General features: G+C 45.4%; 1 protein-coding gene across 5 annotated transcripts in view; it reads left to right on the top strand.

Moving 5' to 3' along the window:
- Zfyve26 (zinc finger FYVE-type containing 26) overlaps positions 1 to 23763 on the top strand; it is a 63477-nt gene that overhangs the window by 24263 nt on the left and 15451 nt on the right. For all 5 annotated transcript variants that reach the window (XM_031355553.1, XM_031355555.1, XM_031355551.1 and 2 more), the window contains exons 19-32: positions 204 to 416; positions 1598 to 1700; positions 3411 to 4153; positions 6022 to 6218; positions 6814 to 6918; positions 8322 to 8444; positions 8812 to 8988; positions 10736 to 10982; positions 11620 to 11718; positions 14673 to 14839; positions 16878 to 17014; positions 19158 to 19189; positions 20048 to 20184; positions 21435 to 21655. In XM_031355553.1, the coding sequence (XP_031211413.1) occupies positions 204 to 416; positions 1598 to 1700; positions 3411 to 4153; positions 6022 to 6218; positions 6814 to 6918; positions 8322 to 8444; positions 8812 to 8988; positions 10736 to 10982; positions 11620 to 11718; positions 14673 to 14839; positions 16878 to 17014; positions 19158 to 19189; positions 20048 to 20184; positions 21435 to 21655 (2701 nt within the window). The remainder of the gene's footprint in view (positions 1 to 203; positions 417 to 1597; positions 1701 to 3410; positions 4154 to 6021; positions 6219 to 6813; positions 6919 to 8321; positions 8445 to 8811; positions 8989 to 10735; positions 10983 to 11619; positions 11719 to 14672; positions 14840 to 16877; positions 17015 to 19157; positions 19190 to 20047; positions 20185 to 21434; positions 21656 to 23763) is intronic.

Below are 23763 nucleotides of genomic sequence, written 5' to 3'. Positions count from 1 at the left end.
GCACTCAGGAGGCAGAGGCAGGCAGATTTCTGTGAGTTTGAATTCAGCCTGGCCTACAGAACAAGCGAGTTCCAGGTAGCTAGAGAAACCCAGTCTCAAAAACAAACAAATAAATAAATAGAAAATTTCTTTTTAGAAATTTGACTCAAAGCTAGAAGCGTAGAATAAAGCCACATCTCTTCTCCCGCCTGGATTCCTCACAGAGCCCAAGAGTACTCCACTCTCTTGCCTAGTGGAGCAGGCAGCCCAGAAAGCCCCTGAGGCAGAGGCCCACCCTGTGCACATCCAAAGTCAGCTCCTCCAGAAGACCCTGGGAAGACAGACAGGCTCCAGACAGACTGACTATGTGGGAGCCTTCTTCAGCTACTGCAGCAGCCTGGCTGCAGTCCTCCTCCGGAGTCTAAGCTCTGACCCTGGTGAGTACTGAGAAAGATTTGGAGTCATGACTGGCAGTTGCTTCATTAAGAGGCTCTTTCTAACCCAGCATTGGTGTTGCATGCCTTTAATTCTAATACTCGGGAGGCAGGCGGATCTCTGTGAGTTCTAGGCCAGCCTGATCAACAGAGTGAGTTCCTGGCCAGCCAAAGGCTGCACAGAGAAACTGGAAAAAGAAGTTCTTTTTTCATCGTTATTATTAATTCTATTTGTTTACATCTCAAATGATATCCCACTTCCAAGTTGCCCTTCCACCAAGAAGTTCTTTCTAGTTATACAATAAGTATATCAGATTTGTAAATTTCTTTATTACTCTATTTTATGCATCTTTTTGCTAAGTAAAATTTTTTAACTCATGGAAGTCCTCAATAACATCTCATGGGATTGGTGCCTCAAAAATATCTCTGAAGCCAGGTGTGATGGCACATGCCTCTAATCCTAAAACTTGGAGGACAGAGAAGAAGCAGGAGTTCCAGTCCAGTCTGGGCTATATAATAACCTGTAACAAAACAAAACAAAAATTCTGTCAGAACTGGGGTCCATTATGGATTTGAGAGCCCAGGAGAAAAATCAGGCTTTTGACATGAGTCCTAGATTCTCTCTTAAGGTGATAGCAAATTCCAAGTGAATGGATAAAAACCTGAAATCTTAGATTTTCCAGATCCCCAACCTTTTTATCCACCAACCTGATGCCATAAATGGTTTGACAGGTCCTGTCTAAAGCACAAATGCATGAAAATACTGTATTGGGTTCTGTGCATAAGAGATCACTGAAACATCAATGTTTAGACTTAGATCCTATCCCATGGTACCCCATTATGTGCATGTAGACATTCCAGGAGCCAAAGCACTTCAGAGCATTTCAGAAATGGATGCTCAAACTGTCAGCTTCAACTTCAGTCAGGTTGCGTCGAGCATTCTGTGCCGTTGGTAGCTAGACTGGCCCCTGACGTTTGTGTGGGTCGGAAGTCTTTAATGCTGGGATGTGGATTAACTTGTGTCTAGGGTCATGGTGAGAACACTGTGCCTACTATGAGTCAACAGAAGACTGTCCTTGCTATCTTCATTGTCGCTCACAGTATGACTAATGGATTCTCTGAAACAGGGCCCTGAGCAGTTGCACCCAGCAAAGCAAACAAAGATTATTTCTTTACTCTCTCAGATAACGTGGAGGCCAAGGTTGGAAATCCCTTTGTTCTCCTGCAGCAGAGCTCTTCCCAACTGGTGTCACATCTCCTGCTTGAAAGACAAGTTCCCCCAGACAGGTGCGCTTCACTTGGGAAGATTCGTATTCTTCCATAGCAGGCTCAAATTCAACGTTCTTCCTTTCTCTCTTGCTACCACTAGTGTGTGTTCTAAGTAGGAGACTAATGGTGACTCTTCACTGACAGATATGTGAAAGCCAGAGGGTCAGCAGTGATGGTCATGCAGCTTGTAGGAAAATAAGCATTCTCAGACTTGAGACTATTGTTTGTAAGGTATAAAAATTGCTATAGCTCCTGTGGAAAGGCATTTTATCATTATCTACTAAGATTAAAAATTGTTCACAAATGTCCAATAAATATTTACAAAAGTAATGAACATCTTTAACCATCAGGGAAATGCAAACTAGAGCTACCTTGAGATTCCACGTCACCCCAGGCAATAATCAGAAAAGCATATGACAAATTCTGGTGCAGATGCGGGAGGCAGGATCCTTATTCAGCCCTGGTGGGAGAGGAAGCTGGTACAGTCACTGTGGAAATCAGTGCGGTGCTTTCTCTAAGATCAAAATGCAGGAGTACTGTATGACCTAGCTACACCACTCACATGCATCCAGACTCTGCTGTGCCACAGAGATGCTTACACAGCCATGTTTGTTGCTAACCTATTCACAGCAGGGAAATGGGATCAGTTGGGGTGTTTATCAGCAGATGAATAGACAATGAAAATATATTGTACATGCACAATGGAAGCCAAATCTCTATAAAGAAAGATGAAACTACAAAAAAACTGAATGAACGTCAAATTATTATATTAAAGTAACAGACTCAGAAAGACAAATACTATATATTCTCTTTATATACAGATCCTAGCTTTTAATTACTACATAGTTTTATGATCATAGGTCATATAACTAGAAAGGGAACAAGATGAGAAGAAGAGGTTTGCTTGGGGGGTATTGTATCAGATATACAAGATATGAAAACAAAGAGGACAGCCAGGTAGTGGTGGTGCACACCTTCAATCCCAGCATTTGGGAGGCAGAGACAAGCAGATCTCTGAGTTTGAGGGCAGCCTGGTCTACAAAGTGAGTTCCAGGATAGCCAGAGCAACACAGAGAAACCCTGTCTTGAAAGAAGGAGGAAGAACAGGAAAAGGAGGAAGAAAAAGAGAAGGAAGAAGAGGAGAAAAGAAAGGGACTAACTACTAATGTTGAAAGAGGTGGGAGCCAGCAGATAGAGAAGGGCCACAGAGAATGGTCCACAAAAGCAAACTATAAAAACACCATAATGAAATCTATTATTTTGTGTGCTATTTAAAATTAAGCAAATTGATGGGTCTTTATCCTGACACTTGGTTGTACATATATGAAAAGTACATGTGCAACAGACCAGAAGACCCCATGGTCCACTAAGGTGGAATGAATTAAGTTATATAACACCTTATATCTATAGAAAAATCCCCTCTGTGTAGAAGGCTATGAACCGGTCCCTCAGATTATGAAGTGAAAAGAAGCTGCATAGTGTGTTTGGTGAGCTACCTTTTAGATTACTCTTAAAAGAATGACTAAGAGCCTTCATCTTTGTTACGCAGTGACACCTGCCTACAAGCCCAGCACTTGGGAGGCAAAGTCAACAATTGTGAGGTCAGCCAGGACCACACAGTAAAACCTAGGCTAAGATAAATGAGCGATTGAGTGAGTGAGTTTGTAAAAGACTGGGCAACGGGTTCTATGTGTTCAGGCCTCACATGCGTTCTGCTTCTCCCACCAGGTTGGCAGCCCTTCTTGCCCAAGAGCATCTCAACCTAAGTGTGCCACAGGTCATTGTCAGCTGCTGCTGTGAGCCCCTTACTCTTTGCCTATCTCAACAAAGCCAGCAGGCCTCGTCCCTCGTGACCCACCTAGGCATGCTGGCTCAGGAGCACGCCTCTCACCTTCTGGATGGCCTGCCCCTCTCTATGCTGGACTCTCCTAGACCAAGCGAGAATCCCTCAGCAGAGAGAAAGTCTTATTCCTCCCCAAAGGATTCACTCCCAGCCTTCACCGCCTCTGCCTTGGCCTTCCTTAAGTCTCGCTCAAAGATCCTGGCCATGGTGGCCTGTCTGCGGGCCTCCCGAGGAACAAAGGTCAGCAAGCCCAGCCTGTCTTGGAAGGAACTGCGTGGTCGCAGGGAGGCACCTCTGACTGCAGAGAAGGTAGCCCAGGAGTGTGAGCACCTTCTGGAACAGTTTCCTGTGTTTGAGGATGCCCTCCTGGCTAACTGGGAGCCTCTACAGCAAGCCTCTGAGCCAAGACAGAGTCTGGCAGCCAGTCTCTGTGGTCAGGCCAGTCTCTCTACTGTGCTTCTGGGCCTACATTCTTCTCTGGCCCTGGACATACTAACTGAGGCCTTTGAGGAAGCTTTGGTGGCCAGAGATTGGCCACGGGCCCTTCAACTCATCGACGTGTATGGGCAAGACTTGGACGACCTGAGCAGTGTACGGGATTCGGTCCTGACCTGTGCTACTGTGTGTGGTAAGCAGGATGCTCTCCCTCCCCATCCCCCTAGCACTAACATCACTTTGCATTCACTGTGGTATGATCATAGGTCGTCTTCACAGCAACTCTAGGGAGACATGCCACCATAATCTCGCTTTACAATATGTGTCTAGAACCAGTAACCAACGTTTTCAATCCTACATATCAGAATTATTGTCAAGTGTATAAACAGCAATCTTGGCCTGCCTTCAGAGGCCCAGGATGGAGTTCAATTAAGTGGTAACTGTAAAAGAGACCATAGCAACCATTTTCTGCAGAATCCTTTTAGACCACATGGTCTCTGCTATGCCGTTCCGCTAGTGCAGCACGAAGGCAGCCAGAGGCCATAAGTACAGGGACTGGAACATCCACATGCTAATAGAACTGCTTATGCAAAATGAACTGGGAGCTGGGCCTGGTGATCAATGCTTATAGCCCAGCACTTGGGAACCCGAAGAAAGTTTGAGGACAGCCTTTCTCAAAACAAAACAAGGGACTAGGGAGATGGCAAGGTGAATAAAGGGCTTGCTGCTCCAACATGAGGATCTAAGCTTGGATCCACGGCGCCACATAAAAGCCACATGTAGTCCAGCACACATCTGTAACCCCAGCACTAAGAGACAGAGACAAATAGATGCTAGTGGCGATCTGGCTAGCCAGTCAAGCCAAAACAACTGCTCCAAGTTAATGAAAGACAGGGTCTCAAAACTAAGGTCTGAGGCCAGTGAGATGGTGCAGCTGGTAAAAGTGTTTGCCACCAAGTGCAATTACCAGAGTCTGAACCACAGAACTGACATAAAAGTAGGAGAAAAACAACTCCCAAAACTGACCTCTACCATGGTATGTGTGCAACTAGACTACATATACATATTTCACACACACACACAAAATATTAAACAAATAAGATTTTTTTAAAAATTAAGGTAGAGAGCAATAGAAGATACCCAACACCAACTTCTAATCTCCTCATGCGCACACACACACACATACACACACACACATATACATACACACATCAAAAAAGTAAATAGAAGCAGGGCGGTGGTGGTGCACGCCTTTAATCCCAGCACTTGGGAGGCAGAGGCAAGTGAATTGCTGAGTTCAAGGCCAGCCTGGTCTACAGAGTGAATTCCAAGACAGCCAGGGCTATACACAGAGAAACCCTGTCTCAAAACATCAAAAAAACAAACAAAGAAAAAGTAAATAGAAGAGATTTTTATGTATAATCAAAATAGAAAGCCAATGAGCTGTAGACCTCCACTGGAGAGAGAGCCAATGCCAGATGTGCTGTACAGAGTGGCTTTGTAGGAGAGGCAGCGCTGCCCTTTGAAAGAAAAATACCCTCCAAGAAAGTTAAGAAACCCACTAAAAGAACTGTACGATATCAGTTGCTTGGGGTCTATGTTTTTGTGTCTCTAAGATCAGATTTATGGACGGGTAAGGGAAAGAGAGTTCTACTACTCAGTGAGAGAATATTTAGGGACTGAAGCTTTTACCCACAATGACTTATATATGGGATGCAGAGTGGAAACTGCAAGGAACACAAAAGCCCTACTGACAAGATGAGTTTGCAAGAGTACCAGATGGGCAGCAGAACAAAATATTAGAAGTCTTCTTCCCTTTCTTCCTTCCTTTCCTCTCCTCCCGTTGTCCTTTCTCCTTCTCTCCCTTCAGAATGTGCCACAACTGTGACAGGCTTGTGTAAAGGGATACTAGGAGTAGAGGTTTTCTGTCTGTCATGTAATGGTTCCAGTCACATGGATTGGAAGGACCCTCTGTGCTCCTGTGTCATAAGGTAGAGCAAAGCCCTCTTAAGTTGGGCCTTTAAGCTCCTTCAGGTCATTGAACATTGTTTTGTCTTATAGACAAGGAAGGTTGGCAGTACCTGTTTCCTGTGAAGGACGCATCCCTGAGAAGTCAGCTGGCCCTACGGTTTCTGGACAGGTGGCCCCTGGAGTCCTGTCTGGAGATCCTGGCCTACTGTGTTTCAGACACGGCTGTCCAAGAAGAACTGAAATCTGAGCTGCAGAGGAAGCTGATGGAGCTGCGGGTCTATCAGAAGGTAAAGACTGTGGCATTGAGAGTAGAAGACAGTGGAAGATTCTTGTGGGACATGTGTTGTGTCCAAGCTGATGAGGCCCAGGGAGACAGACCCAGGAGGTCAGCTGCATAACCAGTATATAGTACAATGTGAACTTTCCCCTGTGGCCCAGAACAGAGCCTAGAGCTCACCAGGCAAGGTGCACATGGTAAGGGGGAAGCTCTCTCTGTGCCTCTTAAGCAGTTTTCACCCTAAAATACTGTGGGAAGGATGATCCACAAAACATTCAGGCTGGAAGAACATCTTGGGTAGAGTTTTGAGATAAAGAAACTGGGGACAGGTAACCTCAGGAGGCCTGACTGTCCTCACCAGTGAGAACTTCCTGTCCTGACTGCTGGTCAGACTTTCCCCCACCCCCCGATTTTACTCCTGGCGAGGCTTACTGTCTCTAGACAACCTTTGCTGGTTTGCTTTCTTCCCCCTCTTTCCTGGAAAGTTGAGACAGCTTGACATTGGGGCGGAGCTCGAGGGATGGCCCTTCCATGGACATACCAATGATGTGTTCATGGTGGGAACAGCTGCCAGGTGGTTTGTGAGTCTGCCTGTCTTTCCTCAGATCCTGGGTTTACAGGATCCCCCAGTGTGGTGTGACTGGCAGACTCTGAGGAGCTGCTGTGCTGAAGATCCATCAGCTGTCATGGGCATGATGCTGGAATCACAGGTACCATTTTCCAGGATGGATTCATCTTCCTTCCCAGGCTGTAGCGCCTTAGCTAGTCATGTGGACTGAGCCCTCTGCAGGTATCAGGGTCCGCACATTTTATGTAAGTACAGTATAATCTTTGTTTCTTTTAATTGTGAGATTTTCAAACACACAGGGAGATAGAGTGGATGATATTGTCACACTAGTGTTCCTGGGTGAGATCTCCTACACTACATGCAGAATGTTCCTACATGTGGAATTGTTATATATCCCTTTTTACCCGGATGAAATCAAGTCTGTCAGCAAATCAGATGTCACAGTTATATTCTCACTGCACCATATCATTGCAAACTCTTTATATTGTCCCTTTTTTGCCACTAGGGTAGTATCTTATTGATCCAAGTAGCATTCCCATGATTGGCCATGACTATGAATCACTTTTCTGAGTTCATTATCCATTTTGGAACTAATAGCAATGTATCTTTTAAGAAGCTGAAAAATCAAAGGTCACAATGTAGATGGGTTTGGGGGGGTTAGGGGGGATTGGTTTTCGAGACAGGGTTTCTCTCTGTAGCCTTGGCTGTCCTGGAACTTACTCTGTAAACTAGGCTGGCCTTGAACTCAAAAATCTGCCTGTCTCTGCCTCCCAAGTGCTTAAAGGCATGGCCCACCACCGCCTGGCATGTATCTGTTTATTTAAGAAACATTTACTAAATGCTTCTGAGCATTGTACTAAATGGTGGTAAGACACAGATAGTTAAGCTTAGTCCTTGCTCTTGAGTGGCTCACATTTTGGGAGGGAAGGCAATGTAAGATGCATCCCACAACAATGCAACATGAAATATTGAGTGACGGAACTTAGCCCAGAGTCAGACAGGGCACCTGACCATCATCTGGAAAGCAAAGGATCATGGTGAAGAAGGCAGGTCAGGCAGAGGCATAGAGAGCATCCCAGACAGTAGCACACTGGGATAGTTTGGCCGTGTTGAGAAACAGAACATGATGGTGCACACCTTTAATCCCATCACTCAGAGTCAGATGCAGTGATCTATGCAGTGAGGCCAGCCTGGTCTACATAGCAAGTTCTAGAACAGCCAGGGCTTACATAGAGAGACCCTGTCTCAAAAAAAAGAAAGAAAAGAAAAAAGAAGGTTCACACAAAGGTTGTATTACCACAAAATTTTTAAAGATTTATTATTATTTCATATGCATTGGTGTTTTGCCAGCATGTACCTCTGTGTGAGGGTGCCAGATCCTCTGGAACTGGAGTTATAGATAGGTGTGAGCTGCCATGTGGGTGCTGGGAATGAAACCCAAGTCCTCTTGGAAGAGTAGCCAATGTTCTTAACCACTGAGCCATCTCCCCAGCCCAACAGCTAGTAACTTAAAGGAAGTGATTGAAGGTGTGTATCTCCTTCCAGGAGTATGAACTGTGTGAGGAATGGGGCCATCTGTACCCCATTCCAAGAGAACACTTGGTCGGTCTACATCACAAGCATCTTCTCCACCTGCTAGAAAGAAAAGAGCATGAGAAGGCTCTTCAGGTAAGCTCTGCTTCTTCACACTTCTCATGGCGGGTGGAGGGGGGGTGGACGAGGTTACTCAACTCAGGTGGCTTGCTTCCTACTGAAGCCCATGCAAAGTATTTGCCACTGCAGGCCCGCCCCTTCCGTGCTTCAGGGTGCCACTTACATTCATTTTGAGGTAGGAACCTAGGCCTGCCTTAGGTGCCACATGGAGCATTTGGGTCCTCTCAAGGCCACAGCTCATTAGTGAAGTATGGGGATGGTCACAGATGAGTCAAGAAAGATAGTTCCCAAATACATGAACCTAAATATTATCTTCTCACGCCAAGCAAGGCCAGCTTGAGAGTTCTGTAGGTCTCACCTCCTTCTCTATCCTCTGCTACAGCTCCTGCAACGAATCCCCGATCCCACCATGTGCCTTGAAGTCACAGAGAGGTCCCTGGACCAGCACCCTAGCTTAGCCACCTCACACTTCTTGGCCAACTACCTCACCTCCCACTTCTATGGAGAACTGACCACCGACCGACATTGTGAGATCCAGGCACTGTACATGGGATCTAAGGTGAGGAGGAAAGAGGTCTGAGGAAATGATGCTTGACAAAGACATCTGGCCTCACTTCCACCTCAGGATCTGCCCTTTCGTAAGCCCCCGTGCCAGGCTGCTGCTCCCCTTGGCCTGTGCTCTATGAAACCGTAACCTGGCAGTTCACCTCATCCTAATTGTATCCTAGGACTTGTCGTAATCTTTCTGTTATCCCTCTGAAGAGATATTTGCCTAATCCTCTCAAGCTGTCCTTGGGCTTTCTGTGGTACCTGCTGTTCATTGTTTCTCAAGACTGACCATGGATTAGGATCACTGGCCGTTTCAAAAATATTGGTAGTATGTTCACATAAGTCCAGTTGAAAATGGTCATGGGGTAAGGACTAGTTCTCTTCCAAAAGGATTTGGATGTAAGGATTTAAAACTACTTGAGGGGCTGGAGTGATGGCCCAGTGGTTAAGATTAAAAGCACTGGCTGCTCTTATAGAGGACCTGGGTTCAGTTCCCAGCACCCACATGAGGCTGCTTACAACCACCCATAACTCCAGTTCCCTCAGATAGCCTCTTCTGGCCTCCACAGGCATGGCATGCATGTAGTGCATGTACAGACAAGCAGGTGTACACACACACACACACACACACACACACACACACACACACCATGTGTAGACAAATTAGAATATCTGTGTGGTAAATAGTCCATACTCATAGAAGAGGATCACTTGTTTCAGGAGTTATATGGGAAAATAGGTGAGAGACACCTATGAAAAAATGACAAATAAGAGTAAGTAATCCAGTAGTGTAGAGTTTGGGGACAAGACCCTCTGACTCTTTTCTAATTGTTCTGGCGACTCATGCACACTGCCCCCACAAGTAAAATGAAGTGCCAGCAGAGCCAGGGACACAGCCTTGCCCTGAAGAGATTCTTTTTCCTTCTTTCATTTTATTTTTGTTTGTTGTTTGTTTGTTTGTTTGTTTTGTGGGAGTTTTGGTTTGTTAGGTTTTAGATGTCTGTGTTTAGAGGCCCATGCTGGCTTCAAACTCACTGCATAACTAAGGCTATTCCCAATCCTTCTGTCTCCACCTTCCATGTCCTGGGCTGTCAGGTATAGCCCACCATGCTCAGCTCTTCTTTTTGATTCACATCACTTAACTAATTGGGGGCGGGGGTAGTAAGCAGAACAGGGCCAGTGCCTCGTTAGTGATCCTGACCACTAAAGGGCATTTAGATCCGTCTTTTTATGACTAGGACACTGGAGCTGCCAGGATCGGACAGCCTGCCAGCATCACTTTGTGTCGTCCATTCTAACCAAAACTTCACGTAGAACGATAGCATCTGGGGTTAGGCAAAGCTCAGCCATGCCTAGAGGGTCTAGGCCAGGGTGCCTGCTGGTTGCTGCCTATAGCTCAGAGCTAGCCCTCAGCCTACTTCTGAAAACCAAGTTGTATCAAAACAGGCCACATCCATTTACAAATTCATTTATATATTTGCCTGTGCTTGCCTTCATGCTACATTGGCAGAGCTGAGTGGGCTTTAAGTCCTAAACTCTAAATATTTACTCTCTTGCCTCTTAGAGAAAAAGATTAGCAACCTCTTATCTTAGGACACATGTAAAGACATTTGCTACTCGGGACTTAGAAGTTCAACCTTGCTTCCCAAATGTAATAGTGCTTTAACCCTTTTCCTTAACCCTGTCAATTCCCTGCAAGAGTATGGAAAGTCTCTTGAAGTTTATGTGCTATCTTCTCCTCACTACCCTGTAAACAGGTTCTTCTGACCCTGCCTGAACAGCACCGGGCCAGCTATGCCCATTTGTCCTCCAGTCCTCTGCTCATGTTAGAGCAGCTGCTGATGAACATGAAGGTGGATTGGGCCACCACGGCTGTGCAAACTCTGCACCAGCTGCTGGCTGGACAAGACATCGGCTTCACCCTGGACGAGGTTGACTCGTTGCTCTCCAGATACGCAGGGAAAGCCCTGGACCTCCCGTACCCTCTGAGAGAGAAGCGATCAGGTGACTAACAGTGTGCTTGGCAGCAGTTGTACATGGGAGAAGAAGTGCTGCTCTTGGGTTCCATCTCCTCTCCCTACTAACTGAAGGGGTCCTCAGGAGATACAGCTGTTTACTTAGGCAAGATCTGGATCTTAAACCAAATGCTACATGTCTGATAGCACAAAGGTGTGGGAAGCCAGACACCCTGGCCTTGACAATGGATTCATAAGTGCTATAATTTTTATGGGGGACAAGCTTCATTTCCAGGGTCATGTCAGACATCAGTTGTATGTGAGCTGACTCAAATTCTTCTATAATGAAGAAAGAAACCAGGCTAGATGCTCCTAGCCAGCTCCCTGTCCTCCCGGGCCGTCATTTAAGTGTCTTCCGCTTCTCTCTGAGCATTTTTAGGTTTATTTTGAGAAATCTGCTCCACTGTCTCATATGCCTTAAACATGACTTGTTTTGTTGTTGTTTGTGTACTTTGAGAAGGAGGCATACACCTTGAGCTTACAAGATTGTTTTTTACCATTGTTTTATATTTAATATAACCATGTTGCAATAATCAACAAAACCAGCAGATGTCCGTGCTAAGCAGGTAGCTTATTAAAGATGCTTGTGGTAGACCAGCGTTTTGCCAGCTCTTTGTCTCTTTCAGATTCCATGATTCACCTCCAGGAGCTTGTCCATCAAGCTTCCGACTCAGAGACCCTGTCTAGGTCATCGTCAGCTGAGTTCTCCGTGGCTACCGCTCCTGGTGAGAACTGCTTGTTCTAACTTTCTCGTTCTCTCACTCACTCTTCATTTCCACTTAAGAAACTTTTTTTTTTTCATAATTTATTCCAAGCTTCTTACTTCCCAGTGGGTTCATCATATAGCTGACTCTCATTCTCTATAACAGTGTGCCTGTAAACGTCTGCAAACACTGCAGCAGTGACCCCTGAGCTGTTGCTCCCAGAGGAGGAAGCTACATGCACATGGGCGTGTACATACACACACACACATGCACACGCACATGCACACACGCACTCCTTATTTACTTTATCTTATTAAAATCTGACAAAGTAACTCATCCTAGCAGATTCTGTATTCTTTGCCTTACAAAGGAAAAAGAGACCCAGAAGTGACTTGCCTCATTAACAATTACCCAAGGTGGAAGTCTGTCCATTGGTGTAGAACCAGAGTTTTTGCCCAGCCCTCACCTGCCCCTTACTATTTCCATACCCTCATCACCACCATGTGAGAGCTGAGATAAGAGGAAAGAATGTCACCTTAATCAACCTCTCCTGAGAACCTGAATGTTGGGTGACTCAAAACTTCTCCAGTGCAGACATGTGGCAGGAAAAGCAGTTAGAGTGCTTCTCCGATGCTGTGATAAAATACTGACCAGATGCAGCTCTGGAAGGAAGGGGATCATTCTGTTGAACACTTGCAGATAGCAGGTCATCACTAAGGGACATTAGGGCAAGAATGGAAGCAGAGAAACGCTGCTTACCAGCTTGCTCCCATGGCTTGCTCAGCTTTCTTTCTTTCTTTCGTTTTTGTGTTTTTGTTGTTGTTTGTGGGCTTTTTTTTTTTTTTTGAGACAGGGTTTCTCTGTGTGGCCCTGGCTGTCCTGGAACTAGCTCTATAGACCAGGCTGGCCTTAAATTCACAGAGATCTGCCTGCCTCTGCCTTCAGAGTACTGGGATTAAAGGTGTGCACCACCATTACCCAGCTCACCAGCTTGCTTTCTTATACAATCCAGGACCATCTGACCAGAAGTGTCACAGTGGGCTGGGGACACACACACACACACACACACACACACACACACTATTAATCAAAAACAGGCCCTGCAGATATGCCCACAGGCACTCTGATGGAGGCAGTCCTTCAGTTGAGGGTCCCTCTCCCCATGTGATTCTAGTTTGTGCCAAATTGACAAAAACTAGGCAGCATAAGAGTATTGATTCTAAAGTGGCATATTTAATGAATAGACAATGATGAAGATTAACTATATGTAGTCCTCATGAAAGTTCTGTTGCCCACACAAGGAACAAGCTCCCTGGAAGCCTCAGTTATGCTTTGGTCACCTTTTTTCAGTGTCCTTCTCTCGCAGTCTCCAAGGCCATGCACAGCGACCCTTATTCAGGAAAGGCTCAGCAATTGTTTAGCCAGAAGGTGAGGAGAGCAGGGCTCTGGGAGCTGCTAAGAGGCACTGTGCTTTCAGTTCAGGTCAGTTCAGTTTCCCTGCTGGTAGTGAAACTGCTCTTCCAGACAATAAGGAATCTCCATAGATACCAACAAAGAACATGCCATTTCCTGGCCAGGCTTCACAACAACCGGCAGACCTGAAGGAAGGACCCAGACTCTGGGTACCTAAGCAGCTTTGTACATCTCTGTAAGGAAGCATGAGAAGCTTTGGTGTATGTGTGTGTGTGTGTGTGTGTGTGTGTGTGTGTGTGTGTGTGTGTGTGCATGCATGTGGGGGGGGTGTTTAATGGGTTGTTTCCAAACAAATCCCAGATATACAGTATTTCACTTGTAAGTATATTGTTACGAACTTCCAAAAGCCAAACACTTTTATAGAATCAAACCATTGGAGGCCGGAGAGATGCCCCAACAGCTAAGAACATGCACTTCTGTTGTAGAAAACCACAGTTCCCAGAACCCACACGGGGCAATTCACAATTGGTGGTAACTCCAGCTGCAGGGGAGTTAACACCCTCTTCTGGATTCTGTGGACACCTGCCCTCATGTATATATACCCACACACTGATGCATAGTGTAGAATAAAATAAAATCTTTAAAAAATCAAACCACAATATCATTATTAGACCTAAAGACAAACTAATAATGATTATTATGAACTATCTAGTTGATATTGAAATAGCCCCAGTTGCCAGGTAAAGTTTTTTATTTACTTTTTGTTTGTTTGTTTGTTTGTTTCTAAATCCAGTTCCAAATAAGATCCATATGTGGCATTTGAGCCTAACTAATTGGTCAGCCCATCTTTTTTCTCCCTCCCGTTCTCTTTTATTTATTAAGGAAATTAAGTCATTTGTCCCATGTACTGGATTTTTTCCCTGTATAGTCTTGGCTATCCTGGAACTTACTATGTAAACCTGGCTGACCTAGGACTCAGAGATCTGCTTACCTCTGCCCCTTGAGTGCTGGGATCAAAGACATGTGCCACCACCCCGGGCCCACATGCTAAGTTTTGTTGATTGCCTCCTTATGACAATGAGGGTCTGCATCCCCTAAGTTTCCAGTGCATTCGTAATTCTAAAGCTTATCTTGATACGGGCATAGTATTTTTTAAATTTTTTTATTGTGTGTACACGTGTGTGCAGTAGAATATGTGCACTTGCAGGAGTTGATTCTCTCCTTCTACCAATGTGGGTCCCAGGGATCAAACTCAGGCCTTTAGGTTTGTCAGCAACCACCTTCTACCCACTGAACCCTCACTCCCTACCCCCACTCCTACCCTCACCCCCAGGCTTAGTGGTTTTTATTAAGTATATTTGACTGATTTTATTGTGCATTTCTATCTTGGGGAGGGGGGGTGGGCACACAATGTCCCCGTCTCTGTTTTGTGACTCAAACAGCCACCAAGCACTTAGATCTATTATTCCAGTAGGGCCTTGTGAAATGGTAAAATTCTGTCTTTCCCTCTTCACTGATGAGCTGGAATGTTGACAAGCTTCTTCTCTGACTTCTTACTCCAGGAAGTGCCTTAGTCCGTTCCCCAAGTCCCAAGGAGAGGGCTTTCCCTCAGACTCAGTCGCCACCGCTGGAGTTCGTGCCCCCGGAAACACCCCCTGCCAGGGATCAGTGGGTCCCAGATGAGTCTGAGAGCATATGCATGGTCTGCTGCAGAGAGCACTTCACTATGGTAATCAGCCTCCGCCCTCAGCATCACTCCAGGGAGAGAAAGAGGATACCAGGTTGTGAGCTTGAGTTCTCAGTCAGCCGTCCCCAAGGGGATAGTGATGTTTTCAGATCACCAACCCTATGACTGCATCTGCCTTTGACCTGACCTGAGTGCATTCTCAGGACCTATCTATTAGTAGACATCCTCAGATAGCCTTAAGTTATAAAACCATTGTCGTTCTCACTGGATGATAAAAACAGGCAGGAGTCACCAAGTCTTTCGTGATCCAATATCTAGTCCCTGTCTTCCACAATAAAACGGTGACCTGATAATCGTTGTCTATGCTAGCTCAGGAGAGAGAAGACTCAGTTCCTCATGTCAGCTCTGCTTCCTAATAACAGTGTGACTGTAGACATTCTCCATCTCGTGGGTCTCTTATACACTACAGGTAATGTGTGAGTTGCCTCATGGAGCAGTTAAAACTACATATTGATCTGGCATATGATACCACAGCTAATACCAGTGCCTGTCTAGCAGATTACTTCAGCACTAATGTCTACAGCAGTGATGTAACTTCTCTACATCTCTTTCCTCATCTATGAAAGAGTATAAAATGACTATCAACCTCTAAAATTGAAATGGAGCAATCCCTCTTTAAAAACACAAACAATTAGAGGGTCTTGGGCGTGCAGCTCACTTGGAAGAGTGGTGGCCTGTCATGGACCACACCCCTGATTCAGTCCCAGTATCTGTGAAAATGGATGTGATGATACACATCTGTAATACTCATACTCAAGAGGTGGAGACAGGAGGATCAGCAGTTCAAGGTCATCCTCTGCTATGTAGTGAGTTTGAGGCCAGCCTGAACTACGAGAGATAGACTGTAAGTCAAAAAAAAAGCTAGAGAGATGCTTAGTGGTTAAGAATGCTTGCTGCTCTGACAGAAGACCAGAGTTCCGTTCCAACCCCCATGCCAAGCAGCTCACAATCACTTTTCACTCTAGTTCTAGGGAGGCCAGTGCCCTCCTCTGGCCCTAGGGGGACCAGACCCACACACAGACAGACACAAGCATATAAATAAAAACTTCTGAAAAGCTTTAGGATGTCAATGCCATAAAGCACTTGGTAGAAGTCATGTTCTTGCTCCGCCATCATTGACTCTGTACAAGTGTGGTCATCACTGGCTAAGCAAAGCTCTTCTTCCTTACTAAAAATTTTTAGTGCTTTTATTTTTTTATTTGTATTACTAAACACGGAATCTGTTAATAATGCATATTAACTATATGTAACCCTCTGCTAAACATGGAATCTGTTAATAATGCAGGTTAACTGCATGGAACTCCTCATGCCAACACTGTTGCCCTCAGAGCCTGCAAGCTCATAGAAGCTGTGGCTTTTACCTTAGTCTCTGTTCAGGCCGTTCCCCCAGTCGCCAGACTCCTGTACTACGGCCACATTTAGAAAGAGCTCAGCAGTTACTTTACCAAATGGCTGGGAGAGCAGGACTCTGGGGTCCCCTGCTAGATTTTACTATAGTTCAGGCTGGCTTGGACCTCACTATGTAGCCGAGGCTGGCCTCAAACTCTCAGTAATCCCACTGCCTCAGCCTCCTGAGTCCTGGGATTATAGGTATGAGCCACCATGCCCACCTTCTTTGCTGCTTCTTACAGTGTTTCCACATGATGCTTCCATACAGAGGCAAACCTTGTCAGGAACAGTTAGTTGCAAATGGCACAGGACTTAGAACATTTGGTCTTCAGCTGAGTAACGCCTTAGAATGTCTGTTAGGTAGGCTTTTGTTTCTTTTTCTTTTCTTTCATGTGTATGGGGGAAGGGGTGTTAAGAATCCAACCCAGGACCTTATGCACTAAGCTAAAACCCATTCCCCTAAATGTGACCTTTCTGGGGACAAGGGCTAATGTGCTCATGTTCAGTAAAAACCCAAGTGCCTGGTATTCTTAATAAGCCATGATTGACACACAAAAAAAAGTATGAACATATGAGTGACAGCCTCACTTTCATCTCTTGCCATCCGTTCTATCCTATTGGCTTTTCTCAGTTCAACAGGCGTCATCACTGTCGACGATGTGGGCGGCTAGTGTGTGGTTCCTGCTCCACTAAGAAAATGGTGGTGGAAGGCTGCAGAGAAAACCCCACACGTGTGTGTGACCAGTGCTACAGTTACTACAACAAAGAGTGAGTGTCCTGCAGTAAGTCTGACACCATCATAGACCACTGTGGCTTCCCCAGGGTCCTTACTGTTCCATCCCTCCCACTGTGCAGTATTATACTCCATTATACCACAGAAACGTTTGATTTAACATGTACACTGCAGTGTCATTAACAGCATTGCAAAATGCTTATAGAATGAGTGAGTGACTCTGTCAGAGAGACTTTGAAGATGGGAAGTATGGATGAGAAGAGAGTGTTCAGAGTTCTCAAAGGCTGTTTTTTTTTCTGAAATCAAGATACTTTGATCCTCAGCCCTTCCACACACTGAGGTTGTCATCTCACCTTGTCTTCTCTCCTTTTACCTGCCCACTTGTGGTTCATGTGACTCCAGCTGGACTCAGAACAACATGTCCATACCCGCTGAATTTGGGTTCATTTGCTCTAGCCCTATACTAGGTAGTCACCTTGGCATGTTACTCACAGACAAGCCCTTACAATCTCCTGCACATGGCTAACCTCTAGATAAATTTCAGCAACTGCCCCTCCCTCTAGTAAAACAGATGGATGAAGAGGATGTTTTGTGAGTCATGGTGACTTGGATTTTTTTTTTCTACTGCTTCTCATTGAGAGTGTGAAGTGTAAAGTTCTTAAGGCACCTGGGGAAGATCAGCTATGCAAAAGCAAAGTTACTTTAGAGTCTCAAGTTTTATTTTATTTAGCAGACTTAACTAGATTTTGTATTCTACTCAATTACATTGTTGGTCTTTATTTGCCATAAGTATTGACTGCATAGGAATAAAGGCATGCCATATGCATCGAACAGTTCCTGAAACCCTAACACACCACTCCCTGCTTCCCCTGTCAAGTGTAGGATAGTGATTATCCAAACACCATCCTGATGGGGTTTTAAGTAAGAAGTCAATGTTAGTGATAGGGTTTTAAGTAAGAAGTCAATGTTAGTGGGGAGTCTCTTCCCAGCAGTCACTCTGCCATAGTTACATTACCCTAAGGGAACCCCATTTTACTAGGGAGACAGCCAATAAACCCACCACAAAATAATTGGCTGAGTGCCGTGGTGGTAGAACACACATATTGGCCCAGGAGCTTGAGAGAATCTCCTGGAAGCTGCCTGCTTTAAGTTCATGGTCCACTGATCAGAACCCTAGCCTGTCTTCTACTGTTTTTGCCTGCCTCAGGCTTTGACCTGCTTCCTGGTGCCATGGACTAGAGGAGGTCAGCATGTTCCTTATCCACATTGTAAACCTGGCCCTTGACCAGAGCTGCTGGTAGAGCAATGGTACCCTTACAGCCTGAGACTAGATCATGGGTGACAGGAGATGGCCAAAGAAGCAGTCATGCCAGAGCTCAGAAACCTCTCTTCTGAACTGCAAATGAGGAAAACTTACAAGCCGGGCAGCTTCTGAGGAATTCTTAAGCAGGAACAGAATGTGACCAGATTTGAATTTCTGAAATCTTAATACCTGAAATCACAAGCAAAGGCTGGGTGGTCAGAGTCAAGGAGAGTTATTGCAGAATTGTGGCAGAGTTATTACAGATGCCAGCAAAAAAATCATGAGGTCTCCTTCAGACACACAGAGAGGTGGGGACATTTAAATGCATATGTAAGAGATAAAAGGGACAAAGCATGGTAAGAGATGGCCATGACCAGAGAGGAAGAGAAAAAGTTATATGTGATTAATTCTCTGATTGTCTTAGTTACAGCCTTATTGGTATGAATAGGCACCATGACCACAACAACTCTTATAAAGGAAAACATTTAATTGGGGCTGGCTTACAGTTTAGAGGTGTAGTCTCTTATCATCATGGCAAGAAACAAGGCATCATACAGGCAGGCATGGTGCTGGAGAAGGAACTGAGAGTTCTACACTTGGTCCTCAGGCAGCAGGAAGAGACTGAGACACACTGAGCCTGGCTTGAACTTCTGAAACCCCAAAACTTACTCCCAGTGACACACTTCCTCCAACACTACCACACCTACTCCATCAAGGCCACACCTGAAAAGTGTGTCAGTTCCATGAGCCTTTGTGGCCATTGTCACTCGAACTGTCACACTGATCAATGACTACTGGAAGAAATGTCAGTTTCATTCACTAAGCACGAAAGAGAGAAGTGGTGGCTGAGGCATTTTGTTTCTCTCTGTTTCTAGTGCACCAGAGGAGAGCCCATGCCAGTCAGAAGGTAAGGCCTGATCTTGTTCCTTGTGTCTCTGTTGTCAGTGCACCAGCTGCAGCTGATGACCATGGGGCAACTCAATCCACTTGGTTCAGGAATGGAAAACCATGGCATTTCTATCAACCTGTTCCCTCCATGAGAACCTTTACCTAGGCACATTAGCTTCTAACACTGGGAAGGCCAACAACCAAGGACTTTGGGGTTTAGCTTCTAGTAGGCAACCCCATCCACCGCCACCCCAGCTCCCTCCCCCATTGTCCTTTGTCCTCTGTCCAGTGCTTTGTCCTTCCCTAAGGGAGATCACTGTCAGCAGTTTAGTCAGTGCCTTTCCGCAGCAGCTTCGTTTCCAGTGTTTGAGCCATAACTTTCAGGGTTTCTTATGTGAAGCATCACAGTCGTGTCAGGAATGCTGTGACATTAATCCCAGACCTGTGCATGGGGAAGAGGACTTGAGGTACCTGATGGGGTTTCCTAAAGAAAACAAAAGGGAAGAGGGGAGAACGCAGTCAAGAACACTCTCTGCTCTCACAGAGATCCCAGGTTTGGTTCCCAGCACCCAAACCGAATGATTCCAACTACCTGAACTACTAATTCCAGGCAACTCCGATGCCCTCTCCCAGCCTCTTCAGGCACACGCACATGCATGCACACACACACACATAAACTCATGCAGGCACACACGCAAACGGGTAAATAAGTCTTAAAAAAAGAAAAGGGACCAAGGAGAGAGATGGGGCCCTCAGACAGCAGGCAGGTGGCTAGCTGCCTGTGAGCAGGCTGGTAGCTAGCTGCCTGTGACACACCAGCTTGCAGGACTGAAGCCCCAGCCAGTGACTGGCACATGAATGACAAGCCTCTTCTCAGTTCCAGACAGTGCTAAAAATGAAAGCCTTCCATACTCAGCCGTGGTGAGAGTTCCCAAAGCAACCGAGGTGGAGTGGATCTTGAGTCTAAATGAGGAAGAAAATGAGCTGGTGCGCAGTGAATTTTACTATGAGCAGGTAATAACAATAAAATGTAATGATCACATAAGTTCTTCATGTCTAACAGAATAGCAGGAAATAAAGAGGTTGCTGACTAAGCGCATACCATATAATTATATGAGAGCTGAAAGGAGTAAACCAGTTAGGCAGAAGGTGAGGAACATCTTCAGAAATGTACAAAGAGAAGCCAGAAGATGGTAAGAGTAATAAGCAGAAATTTGGAGATTGCAAGAGGAGGAAAGGGAGGACAGAACACAGAACTGAACTATGTGGGGACTGGGGAAGTGGTGCACTGGTGGTAAAGTGCTTTCTGTGCAAGCATGAGTACCTGAGTTCTGATCCCAGCATCCATATGAAGAAACAGGTGCAGCAACATAGCGCTGAGGAGGGAGGCAAAGACAGCAGATCCCTGGAGCTTGCTGGCCAACGAGGTCTACCTAAAGCAACAAGTTCCAGGTTCAGTGAGAGACGCTGACTCAAAAATAGAAATAAAAATAAGGTGGAGAGCAATTCAGGGAGATACCCAGTATCAACCTCCGGCCTCAACATGCACATCACATACAACTGCTTGCCCACCGTCACATACATGCATAGACACAACACACACATGCCAACAACAACAAAAAAGTGAAATGTCTGAGCAGAAGCACAGTGTCAAAAATCATAGGACATGATGAAGGTATCAGAAGACAGTGTCAAAAGTAAGGGGTCATGTGGTAAGATGGAGAAGGACTGTTTCTATAGAGAACCAGGAAGCCTACAGTAAGAAATAAGTATCTGATAGGTGTGAGCAGCTAGGCATTTTTATAGGTGTGCTATAGGAGCATGGGTGGGTGGCAGCATGCTCAGGACTTAAAGCGGTGACTTCAGCTAGGTAAGTGGTCAGAATGATTGAAACTGTGGGACAGAAGACCAAAAAAAAGAAAAAAAGGAGGCCACCTGTGGGAATTGTTAAGCGGTAGGAAGTCCCTGGACAGCCAGGGCTACAGAGAGACTGTGTCTGAAACACAAAAACAAAGTAGGAACTGTGGCCACACTATCTTCTTCCCACGGTGTGAAAAAGCCTAACAGCCAGAGTTCCAGCAACAGAACTTGGAGGGTCGGAAATGCAGCCACTCTCTTGGTTCGCCGTGGAATGTCCAGCTCCCTCTTGAAGCGGTTTCCTTCCTTTTGAAGAGGACATGGTGATTCCCACCACATAGCTGCATTTGAACAATGCTCTGGTCCCTGAATTCACGGTCTTTTTCTTCCTTCCCCACCCTGATCAGGCCCCCAGCGCCTCCCTGTGCATTGCCGTCCTGAACCTGCACCGAGACAGCATCGCCTGTGGTCACCAGCTGATTGAGCACTGCTGCAGGCTGTCCAGGGGCCTCACCAACCCAGAGGTGGACGCCGGGCTGCTCATAGACATCATGAAGCAGCTACTCTTCAGCGCCAAAATGATGTTCGTCAAGGCTGGCCGGAGCCAGGACTTGGCTCTTTGTGACAGGTACTTAAGAACAACCCTCCATTCTTTTATACAGTGGCAGGTTTTTTTTTAATCTGACTTCCTTTTCTGACTCTACTATGACCTTCCTTCCATCTTCCCATCCTCTCTGATGAAGTATGCTGACCTGTATCCCATTTTGATGTTTATGAGATATAAGTACTAATGGCAAGTGGTCCAGTTGGTGGTCCTTGCCCTCTGTCAGCCTGTGTCCTTTTCCACAGTCCTTAAAGACAAAGTTATATTCCTTTGCTTTCTGTTACCATGATAAAACAACATGTCTAAGAGCAATTCTGAGAGGAAGGGGCTTAGTCCATCATAGAAGGAAGTCAGGACTGAAACCTGGAGACAGGAACTGAAGCACAGGCCATAGAGGAGTGCTGCTTACTGGCTTGCTCCTCATTGCTTGCTCATCCTTTCTTATACCATTCAGGAACACCTGTCCAAGGGTAGCACCTCCCCAGAGAGCTAGACCCACTTACATCAATCATTAATCAAGAAAATATCCTGTAAACTTGCCTGGGCCCATCTTATGGAGGCATTTTCTCAGTTGAGAGTCCCTCTTCCCAGATCAATTCAGCTTTTGTCAAGTTGACATAAAACTACCACATTGAGTTTTCCTGGTTGTACCATGTCACAAAACAAGGAAAGACCTTAACTAGATTATTTTTCATTAAAATAGTTTAGGGAAGTACCTGTCTGTAGAACTCTCTAGTTTTTAAAAGAAATGTGACCAGTGATTAACCTTGCACAGAACTCCTCCCCTGTCTTGACTGTGACCTCTGGGACTTCTGGATAGTGGGTCTATAAAAACAATTTGGGTCACCTAGCCTCACTCCCTGAAGTTGGTCTCTAGGGCCCACATGGTAGAAGGAGAGAACCAACTCCCACAAGTCCTCTGACCTCTACACACATGCCATAACACTCATGCATCAATGTACATGCGATAAATGAATAGATGTCTTTAAAAAATTGGGGAACCAATGGGCTCCTGTATCATGGTGGATTGTGAGTCATCTTATGGCAATGGGAGAATGTGACTGATGGTTAGCCTCTCTTCTCCTGCAGAGAGTCCTACATAACCTGCTTTGACTCCATCCATTAACTTGACAATGAAAACTCGTAATTCCTTACTTACCCACCCAGATGCATGACTCCTGAAATGTGCTCCAGTACCAGTCCCAACCAGCTTTGGGAACCAGGGATAGAATGTGCTTTGAAGCATAAATGCCTCTCTCAAACATTCGCTCAGAGCACATACCTACACCATCATCTCTTAACATTCTAACCTCAGACGAGTCTGCTTAACCTCGATGAGCCCTGAGGGTGGCAGAGACCCAGGAAGCCCTGACTTTAACAGGGTTCTCACCCCCACAGTCAAAGGCTTCCCGAACAGTTTACAGCACTATCGAATCACACACACACAAACACACATACACACACACACATACCTGCTTCACATACAGTCGTAGGGCAACTTTATGTCATTACTATCCATGAGAGTATCCATTACTCATCTGCTACATATTGCTATACAAACCAGAATATTCTGTTTTTAACTTTGTCTCCTTCTGATGGATAAATAGATAAAATGAATATATTTTAAAACAAACAAATAACATATCTAGTTCAAATGTTTTCATTTCCAAATAGAGTTATATTATGGCTTCAAATCTGATTTTACATACCATCGTCCTAGCCTGTCCCCACCAGGTTAAAAATCACTAAAGGTATGAAATCAGAAAAGTTGCTAAGCAGTTGAGTCAGGAGCCACAAGGTTGTTTTGCTGTAGTTATGAGACAGACCTCCGGAACCATGGGTGTAAGCTTGCTTGCTACATCAGCCAGGATGGTCTGGCCCTCTGGACTGCCTTGATAAGGTTCTCCCAATCCTCAGGTGTCAGGAGTAGGATTGTTGGTGGGGTGTAAGGAAAGCCATTCTTGGCACAGAGGAAGAATATGAAGTCTAGGAGACTAGACAAGAAAGGCCAAGGTGCCCCTGTAGGTACCACGGTAGTAATGGTGAAACCACTATACTGACCAGGAGTATGAGTCAGTGGGTTTGGTTTTGTTTTTTTTCTTTTTTTTCGGGGGAGTGGGTTTTGTTTTTTT

The sequence above is a fragment of the Mastomys coucha genome, unplaced genomic scaffold, assembly GCF_008632895.1.
Source record: "Mastomys coucha isolate ucsf_1 unplaced genomic scaffold, UCSF_Mcou_1 pScaffold6, whole genome shotgun sequence".
NCBI classification, from domain to species: Eukaryota; Metazoa; Chordata; class Mammalia; order Rodentia; family Muridae; genus Mastomys; species Mastomys coucha.
Note: the sequence above shows the minus strand (reverse complement) of the source record. Positions and strands in the feature narration are given on the sequence as shown.